Consider the following 15,420-nt stretch of genomic DNA (forward strand, 5'->3'; position numbering starts at 1 on the left):
TTAATAGTGACTATTTTGTTTGCCAAATCGCCCAGCCCAAGCCTCAAGGCACCTTAGGGTACTAAACATTTAACTCTTGATTTATCGTTTTAAAGTTAATGGTATAAAACCAAGATTTGTTATAACGAAAATGAAATTGACACTATTTCCACATCCACATTCACCCATTCATACACACATTCACACACCGATGGCAGGAGCTGCTTTGCAAGGACACAACAGACGTGACTAGGATGATGGAAGCCGGGGATCGAACCAGGAACCCTCAGACATCTCATAGAGAATATTTATGCTGTTACATGCAAAAAAACAATGCATTAATTGGGGTGTACAAAACTGAGGCGTATGTGGGCATAGTTTAGTTGTAGAGATTACATATTAATTCCAATCTTTGGTTGTTAATGTAATGCTGTTATGAGAGGGACCATTTTGGAACCGAAGGTTGAAAAGTGTAACGCTACATTTGAATGTGGACTCACTAAATATTGTTTTTAAGATGACTAACTAACTAAACTAAAAAATGGCAGAGAAAAAAAAAAAACTACTAAAACAACTGCAACAACCTCTAACCTCTAATTTATGTCTTGTATATTTCATCATAGTCTGGTCTTCATCCGTAGTTTGTGTCCTCTTTGTCGTCTTGGTCGTGGTCTTGCCATTGGACATGAGACGCTGCATGAATGCTAACACCGAAAGCAATCCCAGCATCACTCATATCATAGTGGAAATGATTCCCCCATTTAGTGAGACGCTCTTTCTCAATATTTAATTCCTCCCTTGCGGAGATGAAGAGCCACTGCAATAACCTCATTTACGGCGGATGGCGATTAATATTCCGCTGCCTCCTGCCCTCGCCGGCGCTAATACGCCAGAACGTTTCAACCTTCCGTTCCTGCGTGAACTTGGAAAAGAGATTTATTAAGACAGATGTTATGTCATGCACACATCGCACTGTATGGAATGGCCTCAATCTCGTTACCTTGCGTAATGACAATAAAGCTGATTCTGATTCTGATGTTAGATGTGATAAACAGGATTATGAGATTTGCTGTTTAGGGCGTCTTGACGGATGAGGTTGACATTTATCAAGAGAAAAAGAATATCATTTTAAAACAACATTTGTGTGTGTGTGTGTGTGTGTGTGTGTGTGTGTGTGTGCGTGTGTTTGTTTGTGTGTGTTTCAAGGGGATGATGAGGCTGCACGCAAAGGGCAGGTGTTGACCCTTCTAGCGGAGCAAGCTCTCCAGTATCTGGACTTCAAAGCTGCTTACATTCACTGTCAGGACCTCATGGCTGCAGGTATGTTGTTAGCTTCATGTTGACACCCTCTCACTAACACAGTGAAATTTGTGTTTCCCGTTCAGTACCATGGAGGATATGTTTGTTCATACCTGTACTTCTTGAGGGACAATACAATAGAAAATGAACTTGGATATAGTTTAGAGTAGTCAGTGTACAACATGCATGGGAGTATAGAGTTGCTATTAAGTGTGTGCACAATTGTTATTTAGCACTGCCTTAATGCTCTTGGACATAGGATTAACCAGAGGTGCACAGGTTGTTGCTAAAATTCTCTTCCTCTACTCCATGATAAACATCTCTACTTTCCCTCCTTCCTCAATTGGCTTTATATTTGGCCACACCCTTCATCTTCATCTTTAGCTTCCTCAGCAAGGCACTTGTCATCTTGGAAGTGTCTTGGCTCCTTATTGTATTTCATGTTTCCCCTCATTGAACTACAGCTCGCTCAGTGGTGGCAGCACTCATGCAGCCCCAGACAGTTGTCAAAACACAATTATCTTGATACTCACCAGTTATTTAGACAGTAATAACTGTGTGTGGATATAAGTCAGATACAGTATGTAACCAACTGCAGTGTGAACGTAGCCCAAGTTTACTTTCTATAGCAATCATTGTCCAACCGTGGTACATGTAGTACTAATGGTACGCATGCTCCATCTAGTGCTACGCCAAATAATCACTTGATTAAAATATATTGTTTTATGTTCTTATATTAAAACACAGTATAACTGTTCAAACTGTGTGTAATGTTACAGGGGCCAAAAATATTAAATATACTTGTTAAATAAAACCGCTTATTGAGACTTTTGTGATTTAGGGCTATATAAATAAACATTGATTGATTGATTTGTTTTTGTTGAATACTTAGGCCTACAACGCTACTGTATTTTAAAGTCGATCATTACGGTGATACACGGAGAGCCAAGTTTTTCTGAGGTGGTACTTGGTGAAAAAAGTTGCAGAACCACTGTTCTTTAGTATTGTCCCCTGACAAGATATGCTCTACTAATAATGATTGTGTGTACGCACTTTTTGGATAAACTGTATGGATCCTGGACTCATGATGTAGATTGACAATATGGATAATCGGTTTTACACGGACATAAAATCGAGAACAGATCTCAATGAAGTGTTCTGCTTTGTCATGACCTACTCGTTTAATACCGTCTGTATATACAGTATATGGACAAAGGTCTTTATCCATGATCTGGATCGAGAATCTGGAACATAAATCCAATCCCAAAAAAAATCCCAAAATTTAGGTTGCAGTTTGATGAATTTAGTGTGTTGCTTCAATAGAATACATGGATTAACCTTTCGATCATGGTTGTTAATTCCAGTACAATCTGTATATAATATACTGTATAGGGGTGTCCTGAAGTAATTAAAAAAAACTATTATCAGATATTGGTTTGCATCTAATAACAAGATATCAAGCAGTCCTACAGTAGTTTACTTGTGCAAAACTGGGCAGCCAGTTAACACTTAAGTGTCCTCCGGTAATTGTGTATTTTAGTGTAGTCATTTACAAAACGTAAACATGGTAGGATAAAGATCACTAGGAGCTCGCAGCTACACTACAGCTAAGAGAAGCACACAAGCTATCCACCCATCCATCCATCCCTTCAACCATTCACACTGACATTCTCACACGAGGGCTAATTTAGTGTTGCCAGTCAATTAATGACATACGAAATAAGTGTCCATAATTGAACAATATTGCAGACTAAAACACACGTGTCACTATAAACAAGTATCAAATAATTATAGTTGCATATTACTTACTCATACAAAGTCTCCAAAGCAGAAGCTTATTGGAAAGTATCCAGTAACAAATGGGTCCGCATCATTCAGTTTACTGCGTCACAAGTTTAACTTAATTAATTACTTTGACCACTAAGTGTCACCAAAAAAAGTACCACTCCACTTCGATTTAAAGGCAGCTTAAGTTACTTCCAGATGCTTACTAATAAATACAGGGTATCCGGAAAGTATTCACAGCGCTTCACTTTTTCCACATTTTGTGATTTTACAGACCTATTCCAAAATGGAGTAAATTAATTTTGGTACTTAAAATTGTACACACAATACTCCATAATGACAATGTGAGAACGTTTTTTAGCCTTTGGCCGGAAATTACAGCCTTAAGTTTTTTAAAATATGATGTCACAATCTTTTGGCAGTTTTGCCCATTCCTCTTTGCAGCAACTCAGAAGCTCCATCAGGTTGGATGGGAAGCATTAGTGCACAGCAATTTTTTAAATCCCTCCAGAGATGTTCAATGGGATTCAAGTCTGGGTTCTAGCTATGCCTCTCAAAGACATGTACAGAGTTGTCCTGAAGCCATTCCTTTGATTTCTTGGCTGTGTGTTTTGGGTCATTGTCCTGATGAAAGATGAACCATTGCTGTAGTCTGAGTTCAAGAGCGCTCTGGAGCAGGTTTTCATCCAGCATGTCTCTGTACATTGCTGCATTCATCTTTCCCTGTATCCTGACTAGTCTCACAGTTCCTGCCGCTGAAAAACATCCTCACAGCATGATGCTGCCACCACCATGCTTCACCGTAGGGATGGTATTAGCCTGGTGATGAGCGGTGCCTGGTTTCCTCCAAACATGACGCCAGACCAGACCAGAGAATTTTGTTTCTCATGGTCTGAGAGTCTTTCAGCTGCATTTTGGCAAAATCCAGGCGGGCTGCTGTGTGCTTTTTTACTAAGAAATGGCTTCCCTCTGGCCTGATTGGTGGATTGCTGCAGAGATGGTTGTCCTTCTGGAATGTTCTCCTCTCTCCACAGAGGAATGCTGTAGCTCTGACAGAGTGACCATCGGGTTTTTGGTCACCTCCCTGAGTAGGCCTCTTCTTCCCCAATCGCTCAGTTTAGACTGCCGAGCAGCTCTCGGAAGAGTCCTGGTGGTTCCAAACTTCTTTCATTTACGAATGATAGAGGCCACTGTGCTCATTGGGACGTTCAAGGCAGCAGATATTTTTCTGTACCCTTCCTCAGATTTGTGCCACGAGACAACCCTGTGTCGGAGGTCTACAGACAATTCACTCGACTTCTTGCTTGGTTTGTGCTCTGCCATGCAGTGTGGGACTTTATTTACAAACAGGTGTGTACTTTTCCAAATAATGTCCAACCAACTGAATTTACCACAGGTGGACTCCAATTAAGCTGTAAGAACATCTCAAGGATAATCAGTTGAAACAGAACGCACCTGGGCTCACTTTAGAGCCTTGTGGTAAAGGCTGTGTATACTTATGTTCATGTGGTTTCTCAGTTTTCTATTTTTAACAAATTTGAAAAAAAAAGTGGAATATTGTGTGTATAATTTTGAGGAATTAATTCCATTTTGGAATAAAGCTGTCATGTAACAATCCGTGGAAAAAGTGAAGCACTGTGAATACTTTCCGGATACACTGTAGGTTAGTATTTTTCATACCTACCATTGTTCTCTGTTTAAGTCATTTCAATTGATGAGGGCTTTTCTAACATTACACAATGCAAAATAATGAAAGTATGTACTATGATTTGTGCTGATATTGTATCGAATTATTATCGGTTTCGACTAATACTCAAAGCTCCATTATCGGGATCGTATCGTAAGTGCAGTTGTATCGAGACACCCCTAGAGTGTACCTCCGTTTTCTACAACTGTTTTTTATGATTCAGAGTTATGTGAAAATTTTCGCCCAAAGGGGCACAGTTTTCGTTTTCGGTTATCAAATGGCCAAACATTGTGTGTAACGAACTGGTCCAAGTGCTTAAACAAAGAATCGTATGCGTTGGTGACTCAGTCTCTGTGCTTTTTTGTAATGGGTATGACTTCAAAATAAAGCCAAAGAAAGTTCCGATGAGCCAGAAAGTGTTAATATGTTCTACTTGTATATTCTATTATGAGATTGAGTCTGTTTACACTCTATTTTAAAATTAGTGTCTCTTCTAATGTGTGCCAGCCTTTTAAACAATTAACTGCAAATGGTCCCATTCAAGGTTGGCCAAGTTTGTGTGTGCGCTCCACTCCAGAGAGCGATTATGGAAATATAATATATGTGTGTCTGTGTAATTGTAGCCTTTGAGCTTCACACAATTAGCCTTGGAGGGATTGAACAAGATTATGTGTTGTCTGGCTGGCCTCGCTTATAATGTTGCACCAGCACACACAAAAAAAAAGACATGAAGCAGTGCTACTAGTCTTCGCACCGTGCGGAGGAATGTCAATGCTCTTATTGTGATAGCAGTTCCAAATTTTGATTCTTTGCCCCCATTACAGATTACAGTCCAGCCTGGGATGTGTGCAGTCTGCTGGGTCAATGCGAGGGCTTTACTGGCCTAGAAGCAAGGCAGCAGCTGATGGCCTATTCTCTTACCCATTGTCCTCCTGACAACATCCCCGCTCTCCTGGCGGCCTCCAGTGACCTGCAGACTCAGGTCATCCTTAATAATCAGTCTTCTTTACTTGGATTTTTATCAGTCTCTAGATTTGAGATGAACGCATTCAAAGTGACCGACGTCCACTGTCAAAACTTGCCTTCCCAAGCTAACTCATAGCTACTGTGAATGACGTAAATATAGACGACGTTGAAGTTTCACCGGAAATAACCTATAGTCGCTTGTGAGAATTTTTTATGTAAATTTAGTGGGCTTCTATAAAACAAAACAATCAGATGCCAATAAAAACAGTGATGAGCACAAATATAAAATATTTATCCCTGTCTTAGCACTAGCTAGACCAAGCTAACTCAAATTCACTGTAGATAATTCAAATAAAGATTCTTAAAAAAACTCAAATAAATGATTCCAACTTATTAAACCTAGATCAATTTAGTAGGATTTGATCAAAAGCCCTACAAAATGTAGCCCCACATTAGCCTTCCTAAGCTAACTCATAGCAACTGTGAATGACATAAATATAGACATTACATAATGTGTAATTGTAACTCCATTATTAAAGATAGCTTTAGATTAGCTGCAGCATAAACAGGTCTCGATCTGTAATGTCTCAGATAAAGACAAAATATGAACAATTCAGTATTTTCATTACATTTAAGTGGATGTTTTACATGTGTCATAAAATAGATTTACAAAATCAGCTTTAGCCTAGCATTAGCCTTTGTAAAGCTTAACATTTTTACTGTAAATTGCTCCGACATCCTTTTTGTTTTTTGAATTAGTCAACTAATACAGACTGTTTACATGAGTGTTTAGATGACTGTTTAGTAGATTTTGTACGGAAATCTTTGGACACACACAAAAAAAACAATCAACAACTAACACAATATTCAAAATGTAGTCTTAGCCCAGTATTAACCTTCTGAAAATAATTGATATGTCTTTGTTAACTTTACAAAAATACATTACTTATTTGTGTATTAGCTTTGTTTTAAGTTATTTGCTGGGATATTGTATTGCTTATGTTTTTAGTTTTTTTTAATGATATGCACTAGAGATGTCCTGATCATTGGATCGGTTGGGAGGCCGGAATTTGCCTTTTTTTAACTGATTGGCAAACGGCTAATGAGCTACCGAGGCCAGCCAATCTTTACCGCAGCTGTGTCCCAGTGTTTACATAGCTAAAAATGAGTTAGATTCCTTCAAGAAGGATGCACGCTCAAGGAGACACAATTACATTTCCATATTCCTTGTTACACACATACAGGGGGTGCGTCTTTTGCCTGAACACCAGCTCAAGTTTGAGAGTACCGTATTTTTCGGACCATAGGGCACACCGGATTAAAAGGCGCACTGCCGATGAGCGGGTCTATTTAGGTCTATTTTCATACTTATATATATGTATACGGCGTGGCGCAGTGGAAGAGTGGCCGTGCGCAACCTGAGGGTCACTGGTTCAATCCCCACCTAGTACCAACCTCGTCATGTCCGTTGTGTCCTGAGCAAGACACTTCACCCTTGCTCCTGATGGGTGCTGGTTAGCGCCTTGCATGGCAGCTCCCTCCATCAGTGTGTGAATGTGTGTGTGAATGGGTAAATGTGGAAGTAGTGTCAAAGCGCTTTGAGTACCTTGAAGGTAGAAAAGCGCTATACAAGTACAACCCATATAAATGATAAATAATGATAAATGGGTTGTACTTGTATAGCGCTTTTCTACCTTCAAGGTACTCAAAGCGCTTTGACACTACTTCCACATTTACCCATTCACACACACATTCACACACTGATGGAGGGAGCTGCCATGCAAGGCGCTAACCAGCACCCATCAGGAGCAAGGGTGAAGTGTCTTGCTCAGGACACAACGGACATGACGAGGTTGGTACTAGGTGGGGATTGAACCAGTTGCGCACGGCCACTCTTCCACTGCGCCACGCCGTCTTAAGGTGCACCGTATTATAAGGTGCTTTAAAGGGGTCATATTATGCATTTTTTTTAAATTTAAAACACTATCTTGTGGTCTACATAACATGTATTGGTGGTACTTTGGTGAAAGTGTTTCATAGATTGTTTTACAGACCATATTCAAGTCGCTTCCTGAGCGTCTCTTCAGGATGCGCCATTTTGTGGCTCACCTTCGACAGCGTCTTCTCCCCGTCATCTTTGTTGTAGTGCTGTAGCGTGCAAGGACAGGAGGGGAAGAAGTGTCAATGGATGGAGCTAACTGTTTAAAGGACATTCAGACTTTACTTAAATCAATAACAGAGCAGCATCTTCTCATCCATGCCTCAGTAATGCAACATCAACGTCGGAAATGTGTCCCGTGAAAAACCGTCTGACTGGAACCCTCTAATAACTAAAGTTCCGTAGGTAAATTATGTAAACCCACTACAGTTTTTAGCGCTTTGATAGCTAGTCTACTGACAGATATAAGTAAGAACTTTACACTACTTTATATTAGAAATGGCAACAGCGGAAGATGAATGCCACATAAGAAGGTAGAGAAAAAGAAAAAGCTTATGACTACGGCGTCGACACAGACTACAATGGCGGACACGCGCACATTTTCAAGTCTTATGCAGATTCCAAATACACATCAGCAGGTCAGACCAGAAGGTAAGAAAAGTTGGTTTTGCATAACATTGCGAAACAAAATGCCAGGTAATATGTCTGCTAATAGGTGCCATTTTGCGGTCCTTACACACACACCATAATAATACTTGTATGTTTAATGCACCGATAATCCATCAAGCGGTGCGGCTTCATGGTTTACCGAAGTCGTAGTAAAAACATTTTGACAGATTTTTGAGCGCCGTGTGTAATGTTCTCTATTCTCAATGCAACATTTAAAGTTTTGGTGTTGTTTACTGGCATCATCTTGCAGTTTACACATATCTTTTATGTATGACTGCCATCTACTGGTCACATTTATCATTACACCATGTACCAAATAAAACTGCTTCGAGGTCGGTAACTACAACCAGAATTATGCCGTACATTAGGCGCACCGGGTTATAAGGTGCACTGTCGATTTTTGAGAAAATTAAATGATTTTAAGTGTGCCTTATAGTCCGAAAAATACGGTAAGCTGCAACAAATGCATCGTTTATTCACAGTGCGAAGCCACCACAGCTGGAAAATAAAATCTCATTTATAAAATGTTGTTTCGTTATCACTGGAGGACAAGAGAAAAAAGAATGGCAAAGCATGCCACACACACACACACACACACACACACACACACACACACACACACACACACACACACACACACACACACACACACACACACACACACACACACACACACACACACACACACACACACCTACAGACACCAAGCAGGATGACACATGATCGATCCAGATGATTAGATCAATATTTTTCTTTTTCTTGGTCTCAATGTTACAAAATAATTTTGGGGCCGTTTTTGTTGTTTACAAACTCAGGGAGTACGTCTCTGTATACAGGAAGGCTTTGAGGGCAAACCCCAAAGGATTTAAATATGAACCAATAGTAGTTTTTGCTTTAGTTTAGCTGTTGTGCCCTAGCCACTTTTTTCATTAGAAAAATGGTATTTAGCATTAAATACCAGAAATGTAATACATCTGGTTTACTACAATACTAGCAAATTTGAAATTTAAGAAGATAAGCTTCATAAAAATGTGTTATTGTGTCTTACTTTAATTACTTGCCATAAAACATTTTCAGTTCTATAATGTATTGTAGAAGTTTTAGATCGGGACTCGAAATCGTATCGTATGTGAGGACAAAAAAGTGGATGTGATGTGTGTGAAAAATGTTAAATAGGACATCCCAAACATGCAGAAAATGTCACTAAAATCAGACAAAATTAGAACATTAAAAGCATGTATTTGTTGCATCAGCACCGTTGCTAAAATGTTTAACTGCTGAATTAAAAACAAGTGTTAATGGCAGTCATCTTTTGGTTATGTGCTGCAGGTGCTCTACCAGGCGGTTAACTACCAAATGGAGCCTGATGTTTCACAGTGTGAAAATGAAGCAGAAGACACCGAGCCATTAAAGGTTTGTCTTTTTTCAAGTATCGATTAGCTTTGTTTACTCTCTTTATTGTTATTTTCTGTTGCCACCTGAATTTTTAATGAGGTTTAAATCCAGTGGTAAGGTTCTTTGGATTATTTATACCCTTTTTTTCCCTCTGCTCCCTGTCAGACGTGCCAGTTTGATGATGTCTTGAGTGGGTGTTAATGTTTAATGACTTACACAGCATCCTCCCCCCTCTAAATGTATGGATGGCTGTTTATTTAAACTATCTGTTGTCATTTTGTCGTTGTCTTCATCTCCTCCCCTCCTTGCCCCGCACCTCACCTTTCAGTATGTAAGCCCCTCAAGACATCTCTGGAGTGTTTTTTTTTTTTTTTACTAACATCTTCAGTGCAAGAGAGTGTGCTAAGTGTTGACACACACACACACACACACACACACACACACACACACACACACACACACACACACACACACACACACACACACACACACACACACACACACACACACACACACACACACACACACACACACACACACACACACACACACACACACACACAGACTTCATGATTTGGCTTCAGTTAACTGGCTCTTACCTAAATGTGACTTTTTAAAGAGCCTATTTTTATTGTGCAGAAAGCGACCTAATTGGGATTAACAGCACAATACAACAAACCCGACCGACTCGATAGATCCACACATACATTGTTCATTTACCAGGTGTGTAACTGTAATGAATAACGGTATTTTGGTATCAAAATCATCGCAATTAAACCATGATACGGTATAAAGAAAGGATAGTTTTTTTTTGCACATTTCCTGACGTTTTCCTTCAAATCTATCAATGACTTTATGAGTTATGTTTCTAACAGACAAACAAACCCTGGTGAAAACACAACCTCTTTGGTCCTATAATACTGCAAGGCAAAGTTGCCGCCTTCATCTGGAGTGTTACTAAGACGTCGCATAAAGCTCAATCAGAAGTTATGTTTCAATAATATTGAATCAGCTCGTGGTTTAAATGAATTTGTTATCCACGTTTTAAGTAGGAAATGCGGCAAGCGTCAGCGCGGACAAAAAAAAAGTTTGTTGACACTGCACAAGTAATTGAGAAAAAACTTGGTAAACCACCACCTGGAAAATATATTTGATGCCAAGCATCAATTTGTGAGGTATTTGCAATATATAACGTTAAATTGTCAGCTAACTTGTCTGACAATCAGCAATTTCCAAAGTTGTATAAGATATCCACTACAGAGTTTCTACAAAGTTAAAAGTTGAAAGACACTAAAGTGAACATTGTTTTACATTTGTTGCACTGGATGTTTATATTTAAAGATACTTAACTGAAAGTATATTTAAAAGGGGGAAAATAAGTGTTTGTTTGTAGTAATAATATGATTAGGACATTTGAGCATTATTTATACTAGACATTCTTGCCACTTCATTTTACACACTATAACATTTCTAAGTCTTTTTTTTTTGGGACATATACCACAACTTAATACCATGGTAATATCGTAGCGTGAAATTTTGATAGCATTACATCCCTATCACATACTGTACCTGTATCGTACTTCTACAATATTTCTGAAAATAAAAAATTCTATATACAGTATCTTGTAAATACTAATGTTATTATCCTGCTATTTTGTTTTTAATAGTCAATTTTCCAATTTCTGTTCTAAATTAATAATAATTAACTAATTTCATAGCCCTGGACTGGTTGTTAATCACCCGCATTAAAAATAAATCATGTACTTTTTTTTAATTATTCACTGGTAAAGTGAAGTTCCAGCTATCATAGCTTAAATTTATTTTATTGGAATGTGGATTTCTTGTACATAACGGTGTGGCTGGAGCATATCCCAGCTGATTTTGATGTAATTTGGGATAGGCTCCAGCACCCCCGTGATCCCGAAAGGGACAAGCGGTAGAAAATGGATGGATGGATGGAGGATTTTCTTGTATGTAGTGGTAAGGGTGGAGCCCAGGGTTGTCCAAACTTTTTAGCTTGGTAGCCACATTGAGCTAAAAAAAATAGTCTAGGTGCTGAAAGCAGACTGCATGTAAAGTAAGAATATATACATATATACACACATATATACCTTATACATATATATATATGTGTACACATATCAATACAATATTATATACATATATAATAGCACGTTGGGACAGGGGTTAGTGCGTGTTCCTCATAAGAAGGTCCTGAGTTCGATACCCGCGGTAGTGTGGAGTTTCCATGTTCTCCCAGTGACTGCGTGGGTTCCCTCCGGGTACAAATGGGACATCTCCAAAGACATGTACCTGGGGATAGGTTAAATGGCAACACTAAATTGGCCCTAGTGTGTGAATGTGAGTGTGAATGTTGTCTGTATATCTGTGTTGGCCCTGCGATGAGGTGGCGACTTGTCCAGGGTGTACCCCGCCTTCCGCCCGAATGCAGCTGGGATAGGCTCCAGCATCCCCGACCCTGAAAAGGACAAGCTGTAGAAAATGGATGGATAGATGAATGGATAATATAATTTATATATACATACAAAAATTTAAAATTATTTATATATATATATATATATATATATATATATATATATATATATATATATATATATATATATATATATATATATACCGTACTGTATATATGTGTGTGTATGTGTGTGTATGTATGTATGTATGTACAGGACTGTCTCAGAAAATTAGAATATTGTGATAAAGTTCTTTATTTTCTGTAATGCAATTAAAAAAACAAAAATGTCATACATTCTGGATTCATTACACATCAACTGAAATATTGCAAGCCTTTTATTATTTTAATATTGCTGATTATGTCATACAACTTAAGAAAACTCAAAAATCCCATCTCAAAAAATTAGAATATTTCCTCAGACTAAGTAAAAAAAAAAAGACTTATAACAGCAAAAAAAATCAAACATTTTAAAATGTCAACTAAAGCACTCAGTATTTGATTGGGAATCCTTTTGCACGGATTACTACAGCAATGCGGCGTGGCATGGAGGCAATCAGCCTGTGGCATTGCTGACGTGTTATGGATTCCCAGGATGCTTCAATAGCGGCCTTTAGCTCATTTGCACTATTGGGTCTGGTGTCTTTCAGCTTCTTCTTCACAATACCCCACAAATTCTCTATGGGATTCAGGTCAGGGGAGTTGGCAGGCCAATCGAAGACAGTAATGCCATGGTCAGTACACCAGTTACTGGTGGTTTTGGCACTGTGGGCAGGTGCCAGATCATGCTGGAAAATGAAATCATCATCTCCATAGAGCTTTTCAACAGACGGATGCATGTAGTGCTCTAAAATCTCTTGGTACTCTGGACTTGATGAAACACTTGATGAAACACAGTGGACCAACACCAGCAGCTGACATGGCTCCCCAAACCATTGCTGACTGTGGGAACTTCACACTGGATTTCAAGTAACTTGGATTTTGCTCCTCTCCAGCCTTCCTCCAGACTCTAGCGCCTTGACTTCCAAATGAAATACAAAACTTGCTTTCGTCTGAAAACAGACCTCTGGACCACTCTGCAACTGTCCAGTGCTTCTTTTCCATAGTCCAAGTCAGACGCTTCTAGAGATTTTAGAGCACTACATGCTTCCATCTGTTGAAAAGCTCTATGGCAGGGGTCCCCAAAGTTTTTGACTCAGGGGCCGCATTGGGTTAAAAAAATTTGGCCGGGGGCCAGGCTGTATATATATATATATATATATATATATATATATATATATATATATACATTGTCTTTATTATCCATTTTGTCATTTAACATCAATTAACATTGATGTTCATCAACATTTAACATTGTCACGTTATCGATGGGAAAATTAATTTTTAGACAATATGATTTGCCTGAGTGGCTAGGAGACACCAAGAGTAACAAGCGGTAGAAAATGGATTAGAAAGGAAATATTAAAAAAAATAAAATAAAATAAAAAATAAAAAAATCGTTTTTTTTTTTTTACTTGGGACTTCCTGTGGGCCAGATTTTGGATGCTGGGGGGCCGGATCCAACATGATCTGGCACCTGCCCACAGTGCCAAAACCACCAGTAACTGGTGTACTGACCATGGCATTACTGTCCTCGATTGGCCTGCCAACTCCCCTGACCTGAACCCTATAGAGAATGTGTGGGGTATTGTGAAGAAGAAGCTGAAAGACACCAGACCCAATAATGCAAATGATCTAAAGGCCGCTATTGAAGCATCCTGGGCATCCATAACACCTCAGCAATGCCACAGGCTGATCGCCTCGATGCCACGTCGCATTGCTGCAGTAATCCGTGCAAAAGCATTTCCAACCAAGTACTGAGTGCTTTAATTGACATTTTCAAATGTTTGATTTTGTTTTGCTGTTATAAATCTTTTTTTTTTACTTGGTCTGAGGAAATATTAACATTTTTTGAGATAGGATTTTTGAGTTTTCTTAAGCTGTATGCCATAATCAGCAATATTAAAATAATAAAAGGCTTGCAATATTTCAGTTGATGTGTAATGAATCCAAAATGTATGACATTTTTGTTTTTTTAATTGCATTACAGAAAATAAAAAACTTTATCACAATATTCTAATTTTCTGAGACAGTCCTGTGTATAGATATATACTACATATAGACAATGCATATACAAACCCCGTTTCCATATGAGTTGGGAAATTGTGTTAGATGTAAATATAAACGGAATACAATGATTTGCAAATCATTTTCAACCCATATTCAGTTGAATATGCTACAAAGACAACATATTTGATGTTCAAACTGATAAAACATTTTTTTTTGCAAATAATCATTAACTTTAGAATTTGATGCCAGCAACACGTGACAAAGAAGTTGGGAAAGGAGGCAATAAATACTGATACAGTTGAGGAATGCTCATCAAACACTTATTTGGAACATCCCACAGGAGAACAGGCAAATTGGGAACAGGTGGGTGCCATGATTGGGTATAAAAGTAGATTCCATGAAATGCTCAGTCATTCACAAACAAGGATGGGGCGAGGGTCACCACTTTGTCAACAAATGAACAGTTTAAGAAAAACTTTTCTCAACCAGCTATCCATCCATCCATCCATTTTCTACCGCTTATTCCCTTTGGGGTCGCGGGGGGCGCTGGAGCCTATCTCAGCCACAATCGGGCGGAAGGCGGGGTACACCCTGGACAAGTCGCCACCTCATCGCAGGGCCAACACAGATAGACAGACAACATTCACACTCACATCCACACACTAGGGCCAATTTAGTGTTGCCAATCAACTTATCCCCAGGTGCATGTCTTTGGAAGTGGGAGGAAGCCGGAGTACCCGGAGGGAACCCACGCAGTCACGGGGAGAACATGCAAACTCCACACAGAAAGATCCCGAGCCCGGGATTGAACCCAAGACTACTCAGGACCTTCGTATTGTGAGGCAGATGCACTAACCCCTCTGCCACCGTGAAGCCCTTCTCAACCAGCTATTGCAAGGAATTTAGGGATTTCACCATCTACGGTCCGTAATATCATTAAAGGGTTCAGAGAATCTGGAGAAATCACTGCACGTAAGCAGCTAAGCCCGTGACCTTCGATCCCTCAAGCGACATCAGTGTGTAAAGGATATCACCACATGGGCTCAGGAACACTTCAGAAACCCACTGTCAGTAACTACAGTTGGTCGCTACATCTGTAAGTGCAAGTTAAAACTCTCC

At 39.2% G+C, this 15,420-nt stretch overlaps 1 protein-coding gene across 4 annotated transcripts in view; it reads left to right on the forward strand.

Annotated features, from left to right (window-relative positions):
* The window catches only part of nbas (NBAS subunit of NRZ tethering complex), a 377,838-nt gene that overhangs the window by 146,344 nt on the left and 216,074 nt on the right, over positions 1-15,420 (forward strand). For all 4 annotated transcript variants that reach the window (XM_061929010.2, XM_061929012.2, XM_061929011.2 and 1 more), the window contains exons 34-36: positions 1,186-1,299; positions 5,575-5,732; positions 9,654-9,737. In XM_061929010.2, coding sequence (XP_061784994.2) covers positions 1,186-1,299; positions 5,575-5,732; positions 9,654-9,737 — 356 coding nt within the window. The remainder of the gene's footprint in view (positions 1-1,185; positions 1,300-5,574; positions 5,733-9,653; positions 9,738-15,420) is intronic.

The sequence above is a fragment of the Nerophis lumbriciformis genome, linkage group LG34 (assembly GCF_033978685.3).
Source record: "Nerophis lumbriciformis linkage group LG34, RoL_Nlum_v2.1, whole genome shotgun sequence".
In the NCBI taxonomy this organism is placed as follows: domain Eukaryota; kingdom Metazoa; phylum Chordata; class Actinopteri; order Syngnathiformes; family Syngnathidae; genus Nerophis; species Nerophis lumbriciformis.